This window comes from Geotrypetes seraphini, chromosome 1, assembly GCF_902459505.1.
Source record: "Geotrypetes seraphini chromosome 1, aGeoSer1.1, whole genome shotgun sequence".
In the NCBI taxonomy this organism is placed as follows: domain Eukaryota; kingdom Metazoa; phylum Chordata; class Amphibia; order Gymnophiona; family Dermophiidae; genus Geotrypetes; species Geotrypetes seraphini.
In genome coordinates, this window is record NC_047084.1 from 125,652,182 (window position 1) to 125,675,039 (window position 22,858).

At 43.8% G+C, this 22,858-nt stretch overlaps 1 protein-coding gene across 2 annotated transcripts in view; it reads left to right on the forward strand.

The window, feature by feature from the left end:
• Window positions 1–3,456: 3,456 nt before the first annotated feature.
• Window positions 3,457–22,858, forward strand: part of METTL14 (methyltransferase like 14) — a 140,050-nt gene continuing 120,648 nt past the window's right edge. For both annotated transcript variants that reach the window (XM_033937984.1, XM_033937994.1), the window contains exons 1-3: window positions 3,457–3,635; window positions 20,591–20,679; window positions 22,636–22,723. In XM_033937984.1, the coding sequence (XP_033793875.1) occupies window positions 3,570–3,635; window positions 20,591–20,679; window positions 22,636–22,723 (243 nt within the window). In that variant the 5' untranslated portion in view covers window positions 3,457–3,569. The remainder of the gene's footprint in view (window positions 3,636–20,590; window positions 20,680–22,635; window positions 22,724–22,858) is intronic.

The window sequence follows — 22,858 nt, forward strand, 5'->3', positions numbered from 1 at the left end:
GCAGGGGACTGTCTGCCAAGTCTCTTCCCTGAAGAAGCCCTTTCTGGAAACGTCAATCGCTCCTACTAAACTTACTTGCTCCACTTCATCACTGACGCTGAAACCGTGGATTGAAGACAAAGTTTTATTTTAATTTTCTTTCCAGCTTATGATTTATCTTTAATCTTATCTATTGTTTTGCCTTTTGTCTTTGTTTTGTTCTATTTCTATCATTTAAATTTCTCCAGAATTCTACTGTTCAACGGCTCCCCCTTCTGCTTCTATTCCTTTCTCTCCTCTCTTCTACCTTCCAAAGTATTTAGATCAATGCTGTCTTGTTAAAATGTTTATTTTATTTTTATTTTTCCTCTAACTCTACTTTTCACTTCTCTATTACCCTCCAGGTACTTTAGTTAGATTGTGAGCCTTCGGGACAGTAAGGGAATTTTTCAAGTACCTTTCTTATTTCTAATCTTAATGTATATTTTCTGTAAACCGCTTAGAACCTAACGGATGTAGCGGTATATAAGAAATAAATTACATTACATTACATTACATTAAGATGTCTAACCATATAGGGCAATGATCTGACACAGAAAGAGGTCCTATTTCAGATGTATGTATCTTAGGCACGTAAGTAGTCGACGTCAATATGTAATCTATGCGGGAAAACGTGTGATGCGCGCGGGACTGATGGGTGTAATCCCTTTCCGTTGTGTGTAGCACTCGCCATGGGTCAATTAGGTCTAAGGTGTCACATAAGTATGGAATGCCTTTGGTGGGGCCAAATGTCTGAGAGGAACCCGGGCCTGTTCTATCTAAAGTGGGATCCAACACCTGGTTAAAATCACCCAGCAGTATAAGAGGGTTAGTGGGATCACGAACTCCCACTCCCGCTAGGGAAATATAGAAGGAGTGATCATATTGGTTGGGGGCATAAATCATTCACAAGTTAATAACAGACCCCGACATAGTGACCTTACACCAGGGGTGTCCAATGTCGGTCCTCGAGGGCCGCAGTCCAGTCGGATTTTCAGGATTTCCCCAATGAATATACATGAGGTCTATTTGCATGCACTGCTTTCATTGTATGCTAATAGATCTCATGCATATTCATTGGGGAAATCCTGAAAACCTGACTGGATTGCGGCCCTCGAGGACCGACATTGGACACCCCTGCCTTACACAGTAAAATCCTTCCCAAAGCATCCCGGTAGAGCTGTTCTACCTTACCCGGAAATCCCCTTCTCACCAACAATACCACACCTGCCTTCTTAGTGGAAGAGGAGGAATAAAACACCTGTCCCACCCATCCTCGAAGAAGCAACATCCGAAAGTCTGGTCTCTTGCAAACAGGCCAAATCAGCTTTATGATGTTGAAGACGCTGAAGAATCTTACTTCTCTTCACCGGGGAAGTAATGCCACATACATTCCAAGATAATATAGGAAAGGAATGAGGGCTCATGGATGTGAGAATGAACAGATAACAACCCAGTTCCACAAACAAGATCTCCCGGGCTCCCAGCCAGACCAAGGAGAAATCAAGATGAATCCCTTCATAGAGAAACAAAATGGAGACACAGAAACCGCACTGGAGTGAAAAATATAAAGAAATTCTGTATACTCAGTTCCCCTAAACCCAAACCCAAACTCCCCCCAATCCCCCCTCCCTTCCCCACTAAATTCTGAGCTAACCTAAAACCCTCCAGGTCCTAGGATAGCATATCACGCCATGAGGCTTTCAGAACCCTCCCTTCTGCAAGTAAATACAAAATGCGCATACAGAATACAATTGACATTCAGTTATAGCAAACCCCCACAACCAGCATTGCAGGAATCACAAAACAGGATGTTCAAGTAGCTCCGGCAGTGGGCTCAGCCCGATTAATCAGCATCTAATGTTTAACAAGGCACTTCTGTTCACTGGAGATTAAATAAAATTAAATGATTGTACAATCACTCCTGTGAAATTATTTGGAAATTTTAATGCAGAGACATTCAGAATATCAGAAATGTATAGATTATTTAAGTTAAAGATAGGAACTTCAGATCACAGATTGCAACTATGATTTCTTCCTTTTGCAGTTTCTGATTGAAATGTCCTTTGATGATTTGATTGATGCAGATCTCTGGAGGGGTTTTGATGTAAAACAGAAGCAGCTCAGACAAAAGCAGAGAGAACGGTGCTTGCTTGAGAAGTGCAGAGAAGCAAAAGGTTGCCTTTATCCAAACAAAACAGATGAAAATAAGTAACCCCCCTTTTACTAAAATGCGATAGCACTTATTGGCGCAAGGAGCCGCGCTGAATGCTCCACACAGCTCCCGACACATGGAATGTTGCCGCTCTTTGGAGATTCTTGGTGGAATGTTGCAACTCTTTGGGGATTCCAAACAATAGCAACATTCCAGAATTTCAAAGAACAATGACAACATTCCGGAATCCTGACTTGATACGTCAGGCTCCGCCTCTGGTAGTCTTCAAATCCAGACTCAAGGGCCACTTCTTTGAAGCTGCTTCAATTCCAAACTCCAACCCACCTTCTAAGCCCCAATATCTGTCTTATCCTTCCCTCGGTAGTTCCCCCACCTGAGCACAGTGTATTGATGCACCTTCTCGTCCAGTTTGTTTGTCTTGACTAGACTGTAAGCTCTTTGGAGCAGGGACGGTCTCTTTTGTGTTTTGATGTACAGCGTGGCGTATGTCTAGTAGCGCTATAAAAATAGTTAGAAGTAGTAGCCTAGAATGTTGCAACTCTGGGGATTCCAAACAATAGCAACATTCCAGAATTTCAAAGAACGATGACAACATTCCGGAATCCTGACTCGATACGTCAGGCTCCGCCTCTGGCAGTCTTCAAATCCAGACTCAAGGGCCACTTCTTTGAAGCTGCTTCAATTGCAAACTTCAACCCACCTTCTAAGCCCCAATTTCTGTCTTATCCTTCCCTCGGACCTGAGCACAGTGTATTGATGCACCTTCTCGTCCAGTTTCTTTGTCTTGACTAGACTGTAAGCTCTTTGGAGCAGGGACGGTCTCAGCGTGGCGTATGTCTAGTAGCGCTATAAAAATAGTTAGTAGTAGTAGCCTAGAATGTTGCAACTTTGGGGATTCCAAACAATAGCAACATTCCAGAATTTCAAAGAACGATGACAACATTCCGGAATCCTGACTTGATACATCAGGCTCCGCCTCTGGCAGTCTTCAAATCCAGACTCAAGGGCCACTTCTTTGAAGCTGCTTCAATTGCAAACTCCAGCCCACCCTCTGCAATTCCCCCACCTGAGCACAGATTGCCTAAAGTGTAAGCTCTTCCGAGCAGGGACTGTGTCTTTTTGGTGGACAGTCCTGCCTGAGCCTGCTAGTCCCTAGGAAGAGATGCTCGAGATCTCCACAGCGAAAGCGCACGCGCATCAACAGTCCCCCCCTCCTCCCGCTCTCCGCGCGCACATCCCCTGGGTTCTGAGCATGCGCTTCGGCAGAATTCTCTCAGCCTGTTCGCCGTAGCGAGCTCCGTGCGTAGGGGTCGGTGATGACGTCATGAGAGGGCGCCGCGAGCCGTGTGGAAGCGCGCGCTAGCCAGTGAGCGGGATGAACAGCCGCTTGCAGGAGATCCGGGAGCGGCAGCGGCTGAGGCGGCAGCTCTTGGCCCAGCAGGTGAGCGAGGGTGGAGGGCGCTCTAAGCCCTGACTGAGGGGCCCTAGAGCAGCTCCCGCGCACTAAACGGAGCAAATGGGAAGAGCCTCACTGGGTCAGACCAATGGTCCATCCAGACCAGCAGCCCGTTCTCACGGTGGCCAATCCAGGTCAGAACCCAAGGAGTGGCAACATTCCATTCAGAATCCCAAGGAATATTCTAGAATCCCAAAGAGTGGCGACATTCCATTCAGAATCCCAAGGAATATTCTAGAATCCCAAAGAGTGGCAACATTCCATATAGATAGCAAGATTCTAGATCCTAAAGGGTAACAACATTCCATATAGAATCCCAAGGAATGACGAGAATCTAGAATCCCAAAGAGTGGCAACATTCCATTCAAAATCCCAAGGAATATTCTAGAATACCAAAGAGTGGCAACATTCCATTCAGAAACCCAAGGAATATTCTAGAATCCCAAAGAGTGGCAACATTCCATATAGAATCCCAAGGAATAACGAGAATCTAGAATCCCAAAGAGTGGCAACATTCCATTCAGAATCCCAAGGAATATTCTAGAATACCAAAGAGTGGCAACATTCCATTCAGAAACCCAAGGAATATTCTAGAATCCCAAAGAGTGGCAACATTCCATATAGAATCCCAAGGAATAACAAGATTCTAGAATCCCAAAGAGTGGCAACATTCCATTCATAATAATAATAATAATAATTTATTTCTTATATACCGCTATACCCTAAGTTCGAAGCGGTTTACAATGAAATCGTGTCTAGAGGGAGTACAGGGTTAACAGAAGGATACAGGATATTACAAAGTGAGCAGGTACTGGGTGGTTACAATAAGGTACGAAATATTAACACGAAAAAACAGTTACAGTATGTTTACAATGAGGTACAGGGTACTGGGGTGTTTACAGAAAGGTTAACACGAAAAACAGTTAGTGTGTTTACAATGAGGTACTGGGGTGTTTACAGAAAGGTACAAGATATTAACAAGAGACCGGTTACAGGATGTTTACAATAAGATACAGGAAAGTATAAGGTGAGTGGGTGCTGGGGTGATTACAGTAAGATTCAAGATATTGACAAGAGAACAGTTATAGGATGTTTACAATCAGATACAGGATGTTATACTAAGTTATAGGATGATACAATATGAACAGTTACTAAGGATCAGTGCTGTTTACAGCTAGATATATATGATAAGCGTAAGAGAGGTAAAGCATAAGACGTTGGGGGAGGGGAAAAGGACTTTCGATGTGGTTTATAATTGGTAGGGGGAGGGTTTAGGTGGTGTTGAAGAGGCGGGTCTTCAGAGATTTTCTGAAGTCCACTTATGATGTGGCTTCAAGTATTGGTTTTGCTAGCCATGTGTTCAGTTGAGCTGCCTGGAAGGAAAGCATTCTGTTTAGGTACTTCTTGTAGTGGCATGATTTCAGGGATGGGTAGGTAAAGAGGTTTGTTCTGCGGGAGGTCTTTTTTGGGCAGTAGGTGAGGAATTGGGAGGCTAGGTAGGTTGGTAGCATTCCGAAGATCGCTTTGAAGCTGATGCAGGCAAACTTGAAGAGTATTCTGGATTCTACTGGAGTTTTTGGAGGTATGGAAAGATATGTTCCCATTTCTTGAGTCTGAAGATGAGACGGACGGCAGTGTTTTGGATTAATCTTAGCTTTTGGAGGGACTTTTTGTATGCTCCCAAGAATATGATGTTGCAGTAGTCCAGAGTACTCAAGATGGAGGCTTGTACTAGTAGACGAAAGGATGATTCATCGAAGAATTTTTTGATGGTGCGAAGTTTCCATAGGGTAGAGATACATTTTTTGAACATTAGGTCAGTGTGTTTTAGGTGCCTGTCAAGGGTAACCCCTAGTATTTTAATAGATTGATCAATTTCGTGATCTTTGCCATTCATGTGGATCTTGTTATCTTTTATCTGCTCGTTGGGAGAGGCTAAGAAAAACACAAAACACATAAGAACATAAGAAATGCCTTCACCGGATCAGACCAAGGTCCATCTTGTCCGGCGATCCGCACACACGGTGGCCCATTTAAGTACACCTTTTAGGAGACCCGGATTTCTCGTATCCTTCAATATGATTTTCAAGAAGATGTGCATCCAACTTGCGCTTGAAACTCGGAACAGTAGTCTCCGCCACAACCTCCTCCGGGAGAGCATTCCAAGCGCCAACCACTCTCTGTGTGAAACAGAACTTCCTAACATTTGTCCTGCTGCCACTCAGTTTTAGGCTATGACCCCGTGTCCGTGTCACCTCCAAAAATGTTAGTAATGCTGTTTCCTGGTCTATTTTATCAAATCCTTTTAATATTTTAAAAGTCTTTATCAAATCCCCTCGCAATCTTCTCTTCTCGAGGGTGAATAGTCCCAATTTTCTGAGGCGTTCTTTGTAGCTCAAATTTTCCATACCTTTGACTAGTTTCAGGAAAGGGAAATCATGTTTGACGAATTTACTTCAATTTTTTGAGACCGTGAACAAACAAATTGATAGTGGAGAACTGGTTGACATAATATACTTGGACTTCCAGAAAGCGTTCGACAAGGTTCCACATGAAAGACTTCTCAGGAAAATACAAAGCCATGGAATAGAGCAGTGGTCTCAAACTCAAACCCTTTGAGGGGCAACATTTTGGATTTGTAGGTACTTGGAGGGCCGCAGAAAAAAATAGTTAATGTCTTATTAAAGAAATGACAATTTTGCATGAGGTTAAACTCTTTATAGTTTATAAAACTTTCCTTTAACAGTTAAAAGGAAAGTTATATAAACTATAAAGAGTTTTACCTTATGCAAAATTGTCATTTCTTTAATAAGACATTAACTATTTTTTTCTGCGGCCCTCCAAGTACTCTATTTTTTCTGCAGCACTCACATTTAAAGTTCAATATCTTTTCTTTCTCAAAACTGCCACATTTCAATCACTAAATTGAAAGTAAAATCATTTTCCTACCTTTGTTTGGTAATTTCATCAGTCTCTGGTTGCACTTTATTCTTCTGACTGTGCATCCAATACTTCTTCCCTTCTTTCAGTCTCCTGTATGCTTCCTCTCCTCCAGACCTCATTCCCTCCCCCAACTTTTTCTTTCTTTCTCTGTCTGTCTTTCTCTGATTCCGTGCCCCATTTTTGCTTTGTTTCTGGTTCCCTGTCCCCCCTCCTTCTTTCTTTCTTCCTTCTTCCGTGCCCCATTTTTTGCTTTTTTTTCTGGCTCCCTGTCCCCACCCCATCTTCTTTCTTTCTTCCTTCCTTCCTTCCAGCCCTCCCCCATGCCACCGCCGCCGTGGAATAGGCTGCTGCTGCTGCCGCTATCGGGAACAGGCTGAGATCTCCCTGCTTCTCTTCTGCACGGGGCCGACCAACTCTTGCCATCCGACGTCAATTCTAACGTTGGAAAGGACGTTCAGGGCAGCCAGGCAGCGATTGGCTAGCCAGAATGTCCTCTCGACATCAGAATTGACGTCGGGCCGCGAGAGTTGGTCGGCCTCGCAGGGAAGAGAAACAGGGAGATCAAAGAACACGGTGCCGTCCTGATCTCCGATGGCAGCAGTGAGAAGGGAAGGGAAGCAGGTTGGGCACCACTGTTCTAGACGAGCCGCGAGCCGCACTCTAGGGAGAACAGTGGACCACCCCCCCTTGGTACGCCACTGGAGCAGCAGCATGTCTGGCCGGCTCGTTCGTTCAAAGCTGCGGGTGGCAGCTCCTTGCAAGATCCGTGCATGCGTCTGAAGCCTCTCTGATGTTGTAATGTAATTTATTTCTTATATACCGCTACATCCGTTAGGTTCTAAGCGGTTTGAAGAAAATATACATTAAGATTATAAATGAGAAGTAAGAAGGTACTTAAAAAATTCCCTTACTGTCCCGAAGGCTCCCAATCTAACTAAAGTACCTGGAAATTAATAAAGAAGAGAAAATAAAGATGGTTGAAAAAAGAAAAATTCTATATGAACTTATAGGATGGAAATTAAACTGACAGTGAAGAACTGTATGAAAAATACATATGAATGCAGTTAGAGAGGGTAGGTTACAATCTATTTATGGTATTTGTTTAATTGGAAGGTGTTAAGGTGGGTAATTTGGGGGAAGGTTATCTGAAGGTAGGTGAATCTTCTGGAGGTAAAAGAGGAGGGGTTAAGATATTTGGATGAATTTTTTGAAAAGCAGGGTTTTGATTTCTTTTCTGAATGTTTTGAAGTTGTCTGATATTGTCATAAGATTGGAGATGGAATGGTTGATTTTTGCTGCTTGTGTTGCCAGAAGGTTGTCAAACATTTTCTTGCGTTGTGTGCCTTCGAGTGGGGGGAAGGCGAAAGGGTTCGAGGTTCTTCTGTGTCTTGAGGTGGAGATTTGGTTTAAGCGGTTGTTTAGATAGGAGGGGGAAGAGCCGTGTAATGCTTTGAATATCAGGCAGTGGAATTTGAATTGGATTCGTGCTTGTATGGGTAGCCAGTGAGAGTCTAAGAAGGCAGTTGTTATGTGATCATATTTTTTGAGTGAGTAGATCAATCTGAGGGCGGTGTTTTGTATGGTCTGGAGTTGTTTTATCATAGTGGCTGGACAAGGAAGATATAGGGAGTTGCAATAATCCAGCAGACCTAAGACTAGGGATTGGACGATTAGTCTAAATTGTGCTTGGTCAAAGAATTTTCTGATTTTACGGAGATTTCTCATGGTTAGAAAAGCTTTCTGGGTTGTTTTGTTGATCTGGGGCTGCATTGTGCAACATCTGTCTATCGTAACTCCTAGGAGTTTTAGTACGGGTTGTATTGGGTATTTGGTATTTTTGATTTTCAGAGAGGCTTCCGATGCAGGAGTAGATAGCGCAAGGAGCCGCCAACCCGCGACTTTGAACGAACGAGCCGGCTGCTGCTCCAAAAGGAAGAGAATGATCGCCTCCAGACCGCAGGCCGCAAATAAAACCTGGAATGCCACATGTGGCTCGCGGGCTGCATGTTTGAGACCGCTGGAATAGAGGGAGATATACTAAGATGGATGGGCAAATGGCCGGAGAACAGAAAGCAGAGAATGGGCATAAATGGGAAGTTCTCAGACTGGGAGAAAGTGACTAGCGGTGTGCCCCAGGGCTCGGAACTTGGGCCCATCTTATTTAATATTTTCATCAATGACCTAGAAGAAGGAACATCCAATGAGATCATCAAATTTGCAGACGACACAAAACTATGCCGGGCAGTCAGATTGCAGAAGGATAGCGAGGAACTCCAGAGTGACTTGTGTCAGTTAGAGAAATGGGCAGAGAAATGGCAGATGAAGTTTAATGTGGAAAAGTGCAAAGTAATGCATTTAGGCAGAAAGAATAAAGAGCACGAGTATAGAATGTCAGGTGCAACTCTGGGTAAGAGTGAATAAGAAAAGGACCTGGGTGTACTGATAGATAGGACCCTGAAGCCGTTGGCACAATGCTCGGCAGCGGCAAAGAAAGCAAATAGAATGTTAGGCATGATAAAGAAAGGAATCACGAGTAGATCGGAGAAAGTTATAATGCCGCTTTATAGAGCAATGGTCAGACCTCACTTGGAATACTGTGTCCAATATTGGTCTCCCAACCTAAAGAAAGATATAAAACTGCTGGAGAGGGTGCAGATATGAGTAACGATGCTAATAAAAGGTATGGAGAACTTGGAATACGAGGAATGACTTAAGAGACTGGGATTGTTCTCCCTTGAGAAAAGGAGACTGCGAAGGGATATGATTGAGACCTTCAAAATACTGAAAGGAATCGACAAAATAGAGCAGGAAAAAAAATTATTTACAGTGTCCAATGTGACACGGACAAGAGGACATGGACTGAAGCTAAGCGGGGACAAGTCCAGGACAAATATCAGGAAGTTCTGCTTCACGGAACGAGTGGTAGACACCTGGAATGCTCTCCCAGAGGAGGTTATAGGGGAATTGACCATCCTAGGATTTAAAAGCAAACTAGATGCACATCTCCTTACGAAAGGCATAGAGGGATATGGGTGACTAAAATTACGCCAGGTGTACACCTGGCTGGGCCTTCGCGTGTATGGATCGCTGGTCTTGATGGACCGAAGGTCTGATCCGGAGATGGCAGTTCTTATGTTCTTATGGATGATAGTAACAACGGACCCCAGCCTGACTGGATTGGGGGCTCGATGTCTCCAGTCCTCAGCACAGGGCAGTTGGAGCCTGGAAGAGGCTTAATGGTCTATCAATGTTCTAGAACAGGGGTGGGCAACTCTGGTCCTTGAGGGCCGGAATCCAGTCGGGTTTTCAGGATTTTCCCAATTAATATGCATTGAAAGAAGTGCTTGCAAATAGATCTCATGCATATTAATTGGAGAAATCCTGAAAACCCAACTGGATTCCTGCCCTTGAGGACTGGAGTTGCCCACCCTTGTTCTAGAACTAAGGGTGATCAGGCTAGCTCTGAAAGAGTTTCAGCCGATAATTTAGGACAAACCGACCCAGGGTCCTGTCGGACAGTGTCATGGCAGTGGCCTATATCAACAGACAGGGGGGCATGAGGAGCCGGCTGTTGGCATGAGAGGTGAGAGTTCTGCTGTGGGCAGAGGCGTTTCTTCTGTTTCCTTCAGCGGTGCATATTGCTGGAAAAGACAACGTTCAGGTAGATTTCCTCAGCAGGAATCGGTTGGATCCCGGGGACTGGGAGCTGTCTCGACAGGTGTTCCAGCTCATTGTTCACAAGTGGGGGCTCCCGGAGATAGACTTTATGGCCTTGGTTTACAACGTCAAGGTCCCACGGTTCTTCAGCAGGTGCAAGGAACGGAGCTCGGAGGGGGTGGATGCGTTGGTTTTTCCATGACCTCCGTAAAGTCTGCTGTATGTGTTTCCTCCCTGGTCAATGATAGGCCGGGCTTAGCGGTGTTCATAGCCCCGGACTGGTCGCGTTGTCCGTGGTATGTGGATCAGATGAAGCTATTACAGGGCCAACCACTTCGGTTCCCAGTGACCCCGGACTTGCTCGTACAAGGACCAGTGCAGATGGAAGATCCCTCCTGCTTTGGTCTTACGGCCTGGCTATTAAAAGTCAAGGCTAAGGCAGAAGGGGTATTCAGAGCAGGTTATTGCTACTCTTCTACAGGCTAAGAAAAAGTCTATGTCTATGGCCTATGCTAGGGTCTGGTGAGTGTTTGATTCTTGGTGTAGTAGATTAGGGATTTCGCCCTTTCAGGCTTCCTTATCTCATATTCTCTTTTTTTGCAAGAAGGTGTTTCCAAACGGTTAGCATGCAGTTCCCCTCGCGTTCAGGTGGCAGCTATCGCCTGTTATAGAAGTAAGGTGTCAAATACTTCTTTAGGGTCTCAGCCAGATGTGGTGAGGTTCCTTAAGGGGGTAAACCATATTAGGCCGCTGCGGAAACCATGTCCAGATTGGAGTTTTAAGGTGGTTCTTGGGGGGGGTTGATAGGGTCTCCTTTCGAACCTTTGAGTAGCGTGACAATCAAGGATGTAACCGTGAAGGTGATTTTTCTGGTGGCTATGGCTTCAGTGAGGTGTGTTGTCAGAGTTGCAAGCTCTGTCTTGCAGGGATCTGTTCTTACGTTTTTCAGAATCGGGGGGTCTCGATTCGGACAGTTCCTTCGTTTCTGACTAAGGTGGTTTCACCTTTTCATGTCAATCAGGCTCTCTTCCTTCTGGCGTTTAGGGAGGAGGAGTGAGGGGTTGCGGTTTCTGTCATTACATTTGCTGGATGTGTGTAGAGTTCTCTTGCACTATCTTCAGGTTACTAATGACTTTAGGAAGTCTGATCATCTCTTTGTTCTATTTTCAGGACCTAGGAAGGGCCTGGTGGCCTCAAAAGCTTCAGTAGCTCGGTGGGTCTGGGAGGCTATTGCTCCTGCTTATTTGGTAGTGGGCAAATGGCTGCCAGAAGCCCTCCATGCTCACTTGACCAGGGTGATAGCTATGTCCTAGGCCGAGTCCAGGGGTTTCTCTCTGGAGTAAATTTGCAGTGCGGCCACATGGTCGACCTCGAACACTTTCTCTAGACATTACCGCTTGGATGTAGCTGAACGAGCAGAGGGGTCCTTCGGGGCTTCAGCCATTGCAGAGGCCGTGCGTTAGTCCCACTGAGTTTGAGTTGGCTTTACTACATCCCACTGGTCTCTGGATTCATCTGCTGCTGGCGCTAAGGAAGGAAAAATTATATCCTACCTGCTAATTTTCTTTCCTGTAGACGCAACAAATGAATCCAGAATCCCACCCAGTCTGGATTCTGCGGTGACTCCTCTGGCGGGAGGAGGGGTGCTAAGGTTGGTGTAGATTGGTTATTGTTCTTGTTCTCTTATGGGAAATTTTTGAGCTGCAGCTGAATTGCCCTGGATGCTTGGGTAAGAGCAGTACTATTTGACAATAGGGGTTCCATCCAGATATACTCCTGAAAACCAGGGCTCTATCTCCACCTGCTGGTAGGTATTTGCTATCCCACTGGTCTCTGGATTAATCTGCTGCATCTAAAGGAAATAAAATTAATAGGTAGGACATAACCGAGATTTTTGAGGTCCCGGTTTATATTCAGGTCATGCCCCAGTGGCCATCCGAAACACTCCCGGACTTCCTGCAAGCCTGCCTTAGGCCGTGACAGGAGGGAGTGGGGACAGTATTCAGAGCCTGGCAGGGAAGGGGCTTGGTTCACAGCCTGGTAGGGAATGGGACTGAGTGCAGGGCAGGGAGGGAAGGGGGTTGGGTGCAGAACTTGGCAGGGAGGGGGGTGAGTGCAGTACCTTGCAGGGGAAGGCGTGATGGAGGGGACACTGGGTGCAGATTCTGGCAGGGCATGGCACTTGAATATTAAGCCTCCGACTTATATTCGAGTCAATCATTTTTCCTACTTTTTGGGGGGAAAAATGGGGGTCTTGACTTGTATTCGGATTGACTTATATTCGAGTCTATATGGTAAATAGAAAACTATCTTTGATAGATTTTTCTTCAAAAAATAATTTCATTAAAAAAAAGTCTGACTTTTAATTTTTAAAAAAAATCATGTTGGTAACCAAAATCATATGCACGAATACAGGATGTCCGGTGCTATACTCGGAGAGAGCCCCCAGGAAATAGACTTGGGAGTACTTATGGACAAGTCAATGAAACCATCCGCGCAACACTGGTCGCCGTACATGAAAAATTACATAGTACTACTCGAAAGGGTCCAGAGAAGAGTGACAAAAATGGTTAAGGGGCTGGTGGAGTTGCCGTACAACGAGAGGCTAGAGAAACTGGGCCTCTTCTCCCTTGAAAAGAGAAGACTGAGAGGGGACATGATCGAAACATTCAAGATATTGAAAGGAATTGACTTAGTAGAGACAGAGAGATTGTTCACCCTCTCCAAGGTGAAGAGAACGAGAGGGCATTCGCTGAAGTTAGAAGGGAAAAGATGCCATACAAACGTAAGGAAGTTCTTCTTTACCCAAGAGAGTGGTGGAACGCTCTCCCGGAGGCTGTTTTAGAGGAAAGCACCCTTCAGAGATTCAAGACAAGGTTCGATAAGTTCCTACTGGAACAGAACATAAGCATAAGAACATAAGCAGTGCCTCTGCTGGGTCAGGCCAGAGGTCCATCATGCCCAGCAGTCCGCTCACGCTGCAGCCCATCAGGTCCAGGACCTGTATAGTAATCCTCTATTTATACCCTTCTATCCCCTTTTCCTTCAGGAAATTATCTAATCCCTTCTTGAACCCCAAAACCGTACTCTGTTCTATCACACCCTCTGGAAGCGCATTCCAGGCATCCACCACCCTTTAGGTGAAGAAGAACTTCCTAGCATTGGTTCAGAATCTGTCCCCTCTTAATTTTTCTGAATGCCCTCTCGTTCTTGTAGTTTTCGAACGTTTGAAGAACATGTCCCTCTCCACTTTCTCTATGCCCTTCATGATCTTGTAAGTCTCTATTATTTCCCCTCTAAGCCTCCGCTTTTCCAGGGAAAAGAGCCCCAGTCTCTCTAATCTTTCAGCATATGAAAGGTTTTTCATACCTTTTATCAATCGTGTCGCTCTTTTCTGAACCCTCTCGAGTATCACCATATCCTTCTTAAGGTACGTCGACCAATATTGGACGCAGTACTCCAGATGCGGGTGCACCATCGCCTGATACAATGGCAGGATTTCTTCTTTCGTTCTGGTTGTAATACCTTTCTTGATAACACCTAGTATTCTATTTGCCTTAGAGGCCACTGCGCACTGCCGATGGCTTCATTGTCTTGTCCACTATTGCCCCCCAAGTCCTTTTCTAGGCTAGACTCAAATAGATCACTGGTCTTTGACCTAGGGGCCACCGCGTGAGCGGACTGCTGGGCATAATGGACCACTGGTCTGACCCAGCAGCGGCAAATCTTATGTTCTGTCATGTATGGTTGGTTGTAATCTGCTGTCGTTGGATACAGTGAGCTATAAATTTTAAATAAAAATAATCAGTAGATAGATTATAGCAGCTTCTAATAATGTAAAAAGAACAAAAGCTTTACATAACTATGGTTTATTCTTTTGCTCCATTACTGATGGAAGTGTCTAATGAAATCCTGCAAAATGGAAGTCATCTTGATTCTTTATATGATGCATCTATTTCTATAATACCAAAAAATGGGAGAGACCGTTTGTTGTGCAAAAAGATCTATCTACACTACGAAATGTGAGCATAATTCATTCCAAAAACATGCTTGTAATCCAAAACACTCGTATATCTAAGTGAATTTCCCCATAAGAAATAATGGAAGCGCCACAACCCAGAAACTTTAACATAAAATTCTGTATGTACTTGCTTGTTTAGAACAGTTGCTACAGAGAGAGAGAGAGAGAACCACCACCGGCTCAGTTGTGATGTGTATATAATGTATGTACTTGCTTGTATATCGCTACACTCTTGCAGTGTCAGAGAGAGAGAGAGAAGAATCATTGGCTCAGTTGTAATCGTGTGATATGTGTATATTGTATGTACTTGTATTGCAAGACCTTGCTTGTATATCAAGTTAAAATTTAATAAAATGTTTTGCTTGTCTTGCAAAACACGTGCATACCAAGTTATAGTGGTAACTTGGTTTGCGAGCATAATTCGTTCCAGAAGCATGCTCATAAACCAAAGTGCTCGTATATCGAAGTGAGTTTCCCCATAGGAAGTAATGGAAACTCCCTCCTTCCTCTGAGGCCACTGGTGCTGCTCGCTTCCACCTACCCTACTAGATCCCCAAAAGACCCCCCCCCCCCACCTCCGAGGCCACTGGTGTGCTTCCACCACCCCCCGCTCATGAACCAGCATCGCCCTCTCGTCCAAACCCTTACCCTGATCTGGCACCGGCACGCAGCACCAACCCACAGAATGTGCCGGTGCATGAAGATCCTGCCTCTTGCTGCTGGGCTGGGCCTTGAGCATCTGTGTATGCTCAAGGCCTTCTGGCTCCTGCTTTCTTTAATTATTTCATCCTGTACGTATTAGTAATCTTTTGTAAACTGCATTGAACTACCTGGTTATGCAGTCTAGAAATTGATTTATTGTATTGTTTTGTCACTAGAAAATGCCTTTGACAACATAGAATACTCTTACTTATATCAGGTCTTATCAAAGGTTGATTTAGGGAGAAATTTTAACTTGAATTCAATTGGTATATATCTCTCCTAGATCCTCTGAGTTAGTTAATGGTTGCTCACATTTCCCACTGCTTGTGTCTATTCCGTTAGCATTGGACATCAAATCCAAAGAATAAAAAACTCAAAGCAATATTTGTCTTGCATATGCATCTTGGTCTGACCCAGTGAAGCTATTCTTATGTTCTTATAGTTTGTTATTGAGAAAGACATGGAGAAAGCCATTGCTTGCCCTGGATCGGTAGCTACTATTTGGGTTTTTGCCAGGTACAGTAGAATTAAAGTTAACTGTATTCAACTAACCGGCACTCTTGACCAACCGACAAAAAAATTGTTGGTAAAAAAAGTTTCCCTCGCTCCTTAGATAACATCCAAAGTTATTCTCCTGACCCAACAACCCCCCCCCCCCGACTTCCAGTCCCAGAGGCATCGACAACAACCACAGATCTCCCTTCCTCACTTCCCGTAGCAGCAGGGAGCCGGTCCTGACAACCCCCTCTCTCTGTTCCCCAAAGCAGCAAAGCCAGTCTGACATCCCCCTTCACTCACCCAAAACAGTAGCAGCAGCCGGTGAGCAGAAGAAGCGACAGTAAACGGGTTGCTTTCGGCCAGCCCTGGTAGGGCTTTTCCTCCGCTGCGTCATTTCTGACGTGGCAGAGGAAAGGCCCTGCTGGGACTGGCCAGAAACAGCTTGTTTATCAGCACTTCCTCTGCTCATCGGCTGCTTTTATTGTGTGTGTGGGGGGTATCCACACTGGCTTTGCTGCCTTGGAGAACAGAGGGAAGGAAGGGGGTGGTTACACCGACTCTGCTGCTTTGAAGAATGGAGGAGGGTGTCAGACCGGCTCTACTGTTTGGAGGGAGGGAGGACGTTCTTTGCTGCTTCTGGTATGAGAGGGAGGAAGTGGGTGGAGAAGAGGGGAGAGAAGGGGGGAGTGACCAAGAAAGAAGGGAAGAATAGATGCTGGACCTGCAAGTGAGGTGGGAAAGGAGACAAAACTATTTTTACAGTAACTGTCAAGCAACCAGAAACTGCAGTTATCTGGCATCTACCTATCCGAATAACTGAGTCTATTGTACTAGTGACCTGGATTGGCCACTTTGAAGATGGGCTACTGGGCTAGATGGACCATTGGTCTGACTCATAAGGCAGTTCTTAATAAGAATACATCCATATTGCACTTTCACCGTATGATATGTTTTTATTATATTTAATGAATCAATCCCAAAGCACTATATGTAACTCTAGGTGCTTACTTCATATATCAAAGATTTAGCTAAGAAATACTTTCTTTCCTGCTAAACAAGCAACCATATGTAATTTTTTCCGACCCTCAGTGGCACCACTCAGGACTCAAACTTTTCATTGTCCTGAGCTTTACGTGTCTGCTCGTCACTGGGTCTCATTATCTTTTTAGAGCTAAATGTTTTTAGACTTTTTATTTATTTTTATTTGTATTTATATATATACTTTTTATACTTAGCTTAAAACTGTGGCTAAGTCTGCTTGGCTTGAGATGTCAGCGTTTATAAGGGATGTCCAAGCCGACATGTTTCGCCGAGATAGCTTTTTCAAGGCTTCATCCCTGCAAGTACAACCGGCACAGCCATGTGTTAATAACTTTTAAAATTATTCTATAGTTAAATTTACAATAGAAGTAGAGCTCTTCCTATAGATAGCTAGCTATCGCTTTACCGACATCCTAGCTTATTGCTTACCTCTTCACCACCGCCAATTCTTTACACCGGAAGCGGCAGCGTTTTTTCATTTAAATATCTAGGGCCATCTGACAAGCCCGAGGATACGTAATGACGTAAACTCCAGCGTAAAAGACAGCTCCGTACAGTTATTTATTACTTTATGTTTAGCAGAATCCTCCTACTTTAAAAGATATTCTAAATACATGGTTAGACTAGCGACATCCATTCTAGCTCGTTATTAAGCCCGTAAGGGGATACTGTGTTCAAAACATAGATCCACCGCTGTTCTTTATAATTTAACATTTCTTCCACATTGTTTAGCAGGAAAGAAAGTATTTCTTAGCTAAATCTTTGATTTATTATATTTAATGCATTTCTGGCTGACTTGATTTGATAAAGGGAGTAGAGCTCTTCAAAGCTAAACAGAAATGCATTACATTAGCCCAGCAGAAGGTTTGACCTACAGCTTGTTTGAGCTTTTTGTTTCTATGTTCAAGTGGGCTAACATAAAAACCCCTCATTCATGGAGATGATCCAAGATGGCCGCATGAGAGGTTGTTTGAGTTTCACTCTCCCTGAAGCTCCTTTAAATTTCCGTTTACTTCTAAACTTTTGTTACCTGTTTTGAGCAATGCCAAAGAGGAGGGGACGCAGTGCTGCTGGAGCCTCCAGCGCTTCAGAACGGCCGTCTTCGGCAACATCGAGGAGCTGATGAGGAGAATGCAGGGCATGCCAATATCTTCGGGGAGTCCCCTGCAGGAGACGCATGGTGGAGGCGCATCTATGCCGTTCTCCATGGGGTTGGAGACATCGCTGAGCCCCGAAGTGAGAGCACCTCCCCCACGCCCTCAGTCCTCCAGTTCCCCGCGAGAGGAGGTACTTCCGGAGGTCGGAGTTCACCTCCTCCCGGAGGCTAAGGAGAACAACAGGGGGACTGTGTTGCAGGACTCCCTGCCGGAGCAGAGGAATCTGAGCGTGGAGACTGAGGAGGAAGCGGTGGGGGTGAGAGAACTCGACAGACTGTTGTATGAGATACGCTGCCAGAGGGTGAGCTAACTAAATTAAATTTACAAGCTTTTCAAATTGAGAAGCCCCGAGAGGTAACATTGGACTCTCTGTGGGATCTTGTAGCCAATTTGGCAAGATCCATAAATCCGCAATTACAACAATTAGAAAAGAAACTTAATGACCACGAAACCGAGATTAAAAATTTAAAGACTGGACTTGACTCTAACACTTCAGTACAGAATGTCCAACAAGATTTAAAAGTCTCTCAACAAATTACTGAGGCATTAATTAAAGACAACACTAACTTAAGAAGGAAGATGGAGGCAATGGAAAATAGACTGATTAATTTCCCCAGGGTTCCTATGATAGCCCCTAGGGAAATGTTGAAACGCTATATGATGGAAGTATTGGAGCTTTCTGAAGAGTCATTACCACCATTTACGCAGGTTTATTATCTTCCAAATAAGACTCAGGACCAACAACAACAACAGAAATTGGGACATGATTTAATGAATATATCTAATATTTTGGAAATATCTGATAAAGAATTAGTGACCCCAACCACTTTACTTTTGACAGTAGCTCTTGCACCAGATAAAAACTGGTTACTGAGACTTTTCTTTAAAAATAAACAAAAATAATTTTTAGGTTGTAAAATTCAGATGTTCCCAGATTTGGCTAAGGATACGCAGAGAAAGAGACGAGAATTCTTGTTAAGGAAACCTGGTGTTAATATCCCTGGGGGCGACCTTTAACTTGCGACATCCATGTAAATGTGTAATTAATTATCGTTCCCATAAATTTGTCTTCTTTGAGCCATCTCCACTGACAACCTTTCTCTCAACTGCTTGTCTGGAGAAAGTAGAGTGCTTAGCTTAAGAAAGGGTGCTTTAATCTCATTCAACTAGTTATGGCTTTTGTTAAATGTAATTACTTTGATTCACCTATTACCCTTCTTGGATCTTTTGAGGACTTGAGTTGAAATTTATGCATATATTTGATATTCTTCTATATATGTTTTCATTTGTATTAATTTCATGCTGAATTTCCTTTCTGTACAAGTTTAAGCTTGATTATATTGAAAAATTCAATAAATATATAATTACAAAATCTCATCAAATAACCCACAAGATATGTCTGCTAAGCCTTAAGTCAATACTCTATAACAGTGGTCTTCAAGCGGTCCACAGGGCTCAAAACAGTGTTCTTCAGCCGCCGGTCCACGGTACGATCGATGCGCCGTTATCTTCAAGCCAGCTCCCTCTTCCTGACTGATTCAGTGCACAAAGCCACGGGCGGTGACTTCTACGCGCGTCCTGCGCCTGAACCGGAAGCCTTCTCTCTGATGTTACAACGTCAGAGGTAAGGCTTCGAGATGAGGCACGGGACGCGCAAGGAGCTGCTGCCTGCAGCTTTGTGCACTGCATCAGTGAGGAAGAGGGAGCTGGCCTGAAGATAACACCGGGGGTGGCATAAAATGGCCAGGCGGGAGCAGGCCAGAAGGTAAGGCATAGCATGGAGGGAGGGAGACAACAAAGGTAGGGGGGAATGATTTTATTTTTGAATTTAGTGATTGAATTATGTCAATTTTGAGAATTTATATCTGCTGTCAGTGTGCTTTGTGTAGTTTAATTTTGTGGTTATTAGTATCACTTTTATCTTATTTTAATTTGTAAACCGGCTAGATACCTGTTGATGGTCGGTGTATTAAAATTTAATGAAACTTAAAAACATGTGTTGTTAATAAGATTATATTGTGTGTATCTATGAAAAATAAATGGAAAAAATAGTGTTTCAATTAGTACTATTATGGGGGCGGGGTCTGGGGTGGAGATTGGGTGGAGATGGGCAGAGTCTGGCCCACAACTAAGCCCAGTGTTCTTCAATCGCCGGTCCGCAGACCGATGCTGGTCCACAAAATAATTCTTTTATTTCTGCCATAGGTCCATAGGTGTATAAAGGTTGAAACTCCTTCCTTTATTGATAGTCTTAATACTCTATGCCTCCACCCAGTCACTTAGATCCAATGATCAACATTTGCTGGTTGTTCCTCTCTCAAATCCATCAATACACGTGGACAATACAGTTTTTCAGTTGTGGCTCCGCAATTGTGGCACTCCCTCCCAATATACATAAGGGAAGAATGTCTTATCGACAGATTTAAAAGCAAGTTGAAATGCTTTCTTTTTTTTTTTTTTTTTCTCTTGAAAATTTATTGAAATTTTATCAAAATACAAAAAAAGGAGAGAAACAAACAATCAATATCAATACCATAATCATGGAACAATAAATGAGTAAAAACAATTATTCAAGCACAACAGAAAATCGTTAGATACATATAATCAGAGGTAAAAATGCTTTTGACTGCTAGTTCCTCATAGTTAGGTCATACTTTTTAATTCCGGCCTCTGATCTTTTTTAACTCTCCCTTTTGTTATTTCCCTTACGTTTTCATTTCCTTTCAAACATTGTATTTCTACCCCCTCTTCCCTCTTGGCCCTGTCTGTGTTGTGTGACTTGTTTATGTTATTTGTACTGTTTCCCCGAATATTGTGATGTATAATTTTTTAGATTTGTTCATCGCTTTGTATTAATATTAAGCGATTCATCAAATTTTAAATAAAACTTGAAAGGATCCTTTTTATTCTCATTAATGCAGCTGGGAGCTGAGAATGCTGACAGCATTGGGGCAGTGTTAAACAGCAAAGATGAGCAAAGAGAGATCGCCGAAAGCAGAGAAACCTGCAGGTTAGTTCTTCCAATCTCTGCAATGGGGCTCATAATTGAAACGGAAATACGTCTAAAATCCCGCCTAAATCGGCACTTGGATGATCCAAGTTCTGAATCGAAATGGGTTTTTCCAGTGCCGCTGTACGCCCAGAGCTGAAAGGGGCGTTTTAGGAGGAGTGATGAGGGTGGGATTTGGGCAGGACGTGGGCTGACCTAGACGTAGTACTAGTACTGCAAGTATAACTGAAAGTTTAACCAGACTGCCTTGTATGTAGTGACTTAGGCGATCTAAAAACAGTGCCCAGAAGATTGACCAGATAACAACTGCAAGGGCAAAGTACAGACCCTCACATATTCCCCCAGTAATCACTGTCCCCCCTTACCCAACCATAAAAATCGAATAAAAAAGTATATACCTGCCTCCAGAACATCAGCACCTGACAGGAAAGCCTAGTAGAGCTGCACTGAGGTGGCTTAAGTAGTCTGGGGGGGTGGACTAATGAACCATAGAGAGGAGGACCCAGGCCCATAAGCCGCTCTAACCACTGCATTCTTGGTGGTGCACTCCCCAAAAAACCCTATTGTACTGCCATTTAGGTGACACCTGCTATTGGGATGTTGGGGTGGTAGACATGTGGTTCTAGTAGATTTTGGGGGACTCACCATGACCTAAAAGGGAGTTGTGGTGAGATGTTTATGTGGCACCCTTTTTGTTCGCAATAGTGTCCTGTAAGGTGCCCCACTACTGTGTTGCCATGTCTGTGTGTCCAGTCCATCACTTTTCTGACCCCATCTACATCCAAATCTTGTTCTAGGCATTTTTGACTTGGATGAATTTTTGGACGAGAATGGGGTATAAAGATAGACAACTTGATGGTCTGGATGATCAAACGGCTGGACGTAGAAGTAGACGATTCTCGAGAAAAAGAAATAGTTTAGACGTATTTTTCGAGAATGGACTTTTGACATGTCCGACTTTAGGCAACTAGTGACTTAGACCCAAAACAGACTTAAACTTATTTTTTGGGCATATATTTGGCAGTGGCCTCATTTTCCATAGGATACTTGGGTAGCTCCTTGCGCTCCACTTTCCCTGGGTAAGTCACTCTCCTTTTACCAACAAACCCAACTGTAACTTGAGGATAATACAACAGCATTCTTCTTTTCCCCTCTTTCTTTTGGATAAGACATTAACATAATGAAAATTATACTTAAAAGTGTGGATTTATGCAGCTCTTTAACCTAGTGGTTAGAGCTAAAGCCTCAGAACTCTGAGGTTGTGGGTTCAAATCCCATGCTGTTCTTTGTGACCCTGGCAAGTCATTCAATCCTCCATTGCCCCAAGTACGTTAGATAGACAGATAGGGAAAATGCTGATTGTAAACTGCTTAGATCAGCTCGATAGGCGGTATATAAATACCTAAATAATAATAAAAGGGCATTTGAGGGTGAAGTGATTTGCTCTGGGGGTTGCCAGTGCAAAACAATATGTCTTTACCAGCACACAAACTCAAAGAAACACTCTTAGGCAGGTTATTCTGGAAACGATGTGTTAGGGTGATCGTGATTTTCCTACCACTGGGCTGAGGCTTCCCAACCTGTAAGTTTCCAAATATCTGTGAAGAGGGACCATTTCCAGTGCGAACTCTCTTTTGCTCTACTCATGACCTTGAACAAGTACTTTTGTCTTCATTGCCTCAGGGACCCTTTTAGATTGTCAGCTCCTCTGAGCAAGGATATGTTGTACCTGAATGTTTCTCACTACTATACAGGGCTGTTTAAACCTGTCCTGTTGAAAGCGCCAGCCATCGTATATTAGTGCCAAAGTTTATGATAATGTGCCGAGCTCTGAAGCTTCCCTGCTTTGCTTCCCCTCTTCAGTGCTGCAGCTTTGGGTTGGGTAGCTGATCTCTTGCATATATATATTTTTTCTGTTTGTGTGAGAGTTTGAGACATTTTTCTGTCTTTTTCTAGGGCTTCGTACAATACTCCAGCACCAAATACAAAGCGCAAGTTCCCAGAGGAAGGAGAGGTTGATGAGGAGGAGATTGAAGAATATAAGGTAATAGAAGGGAAAGGTCAAGATGCAGGAGCTAGCTGGACACTCGTGTATGAGAACATAAGATGTGCCATGTTAACTAAAACTAAACTTTGTATACCGGGTCATCACCAAACAAGGAGCTTGACTCGGTTAACA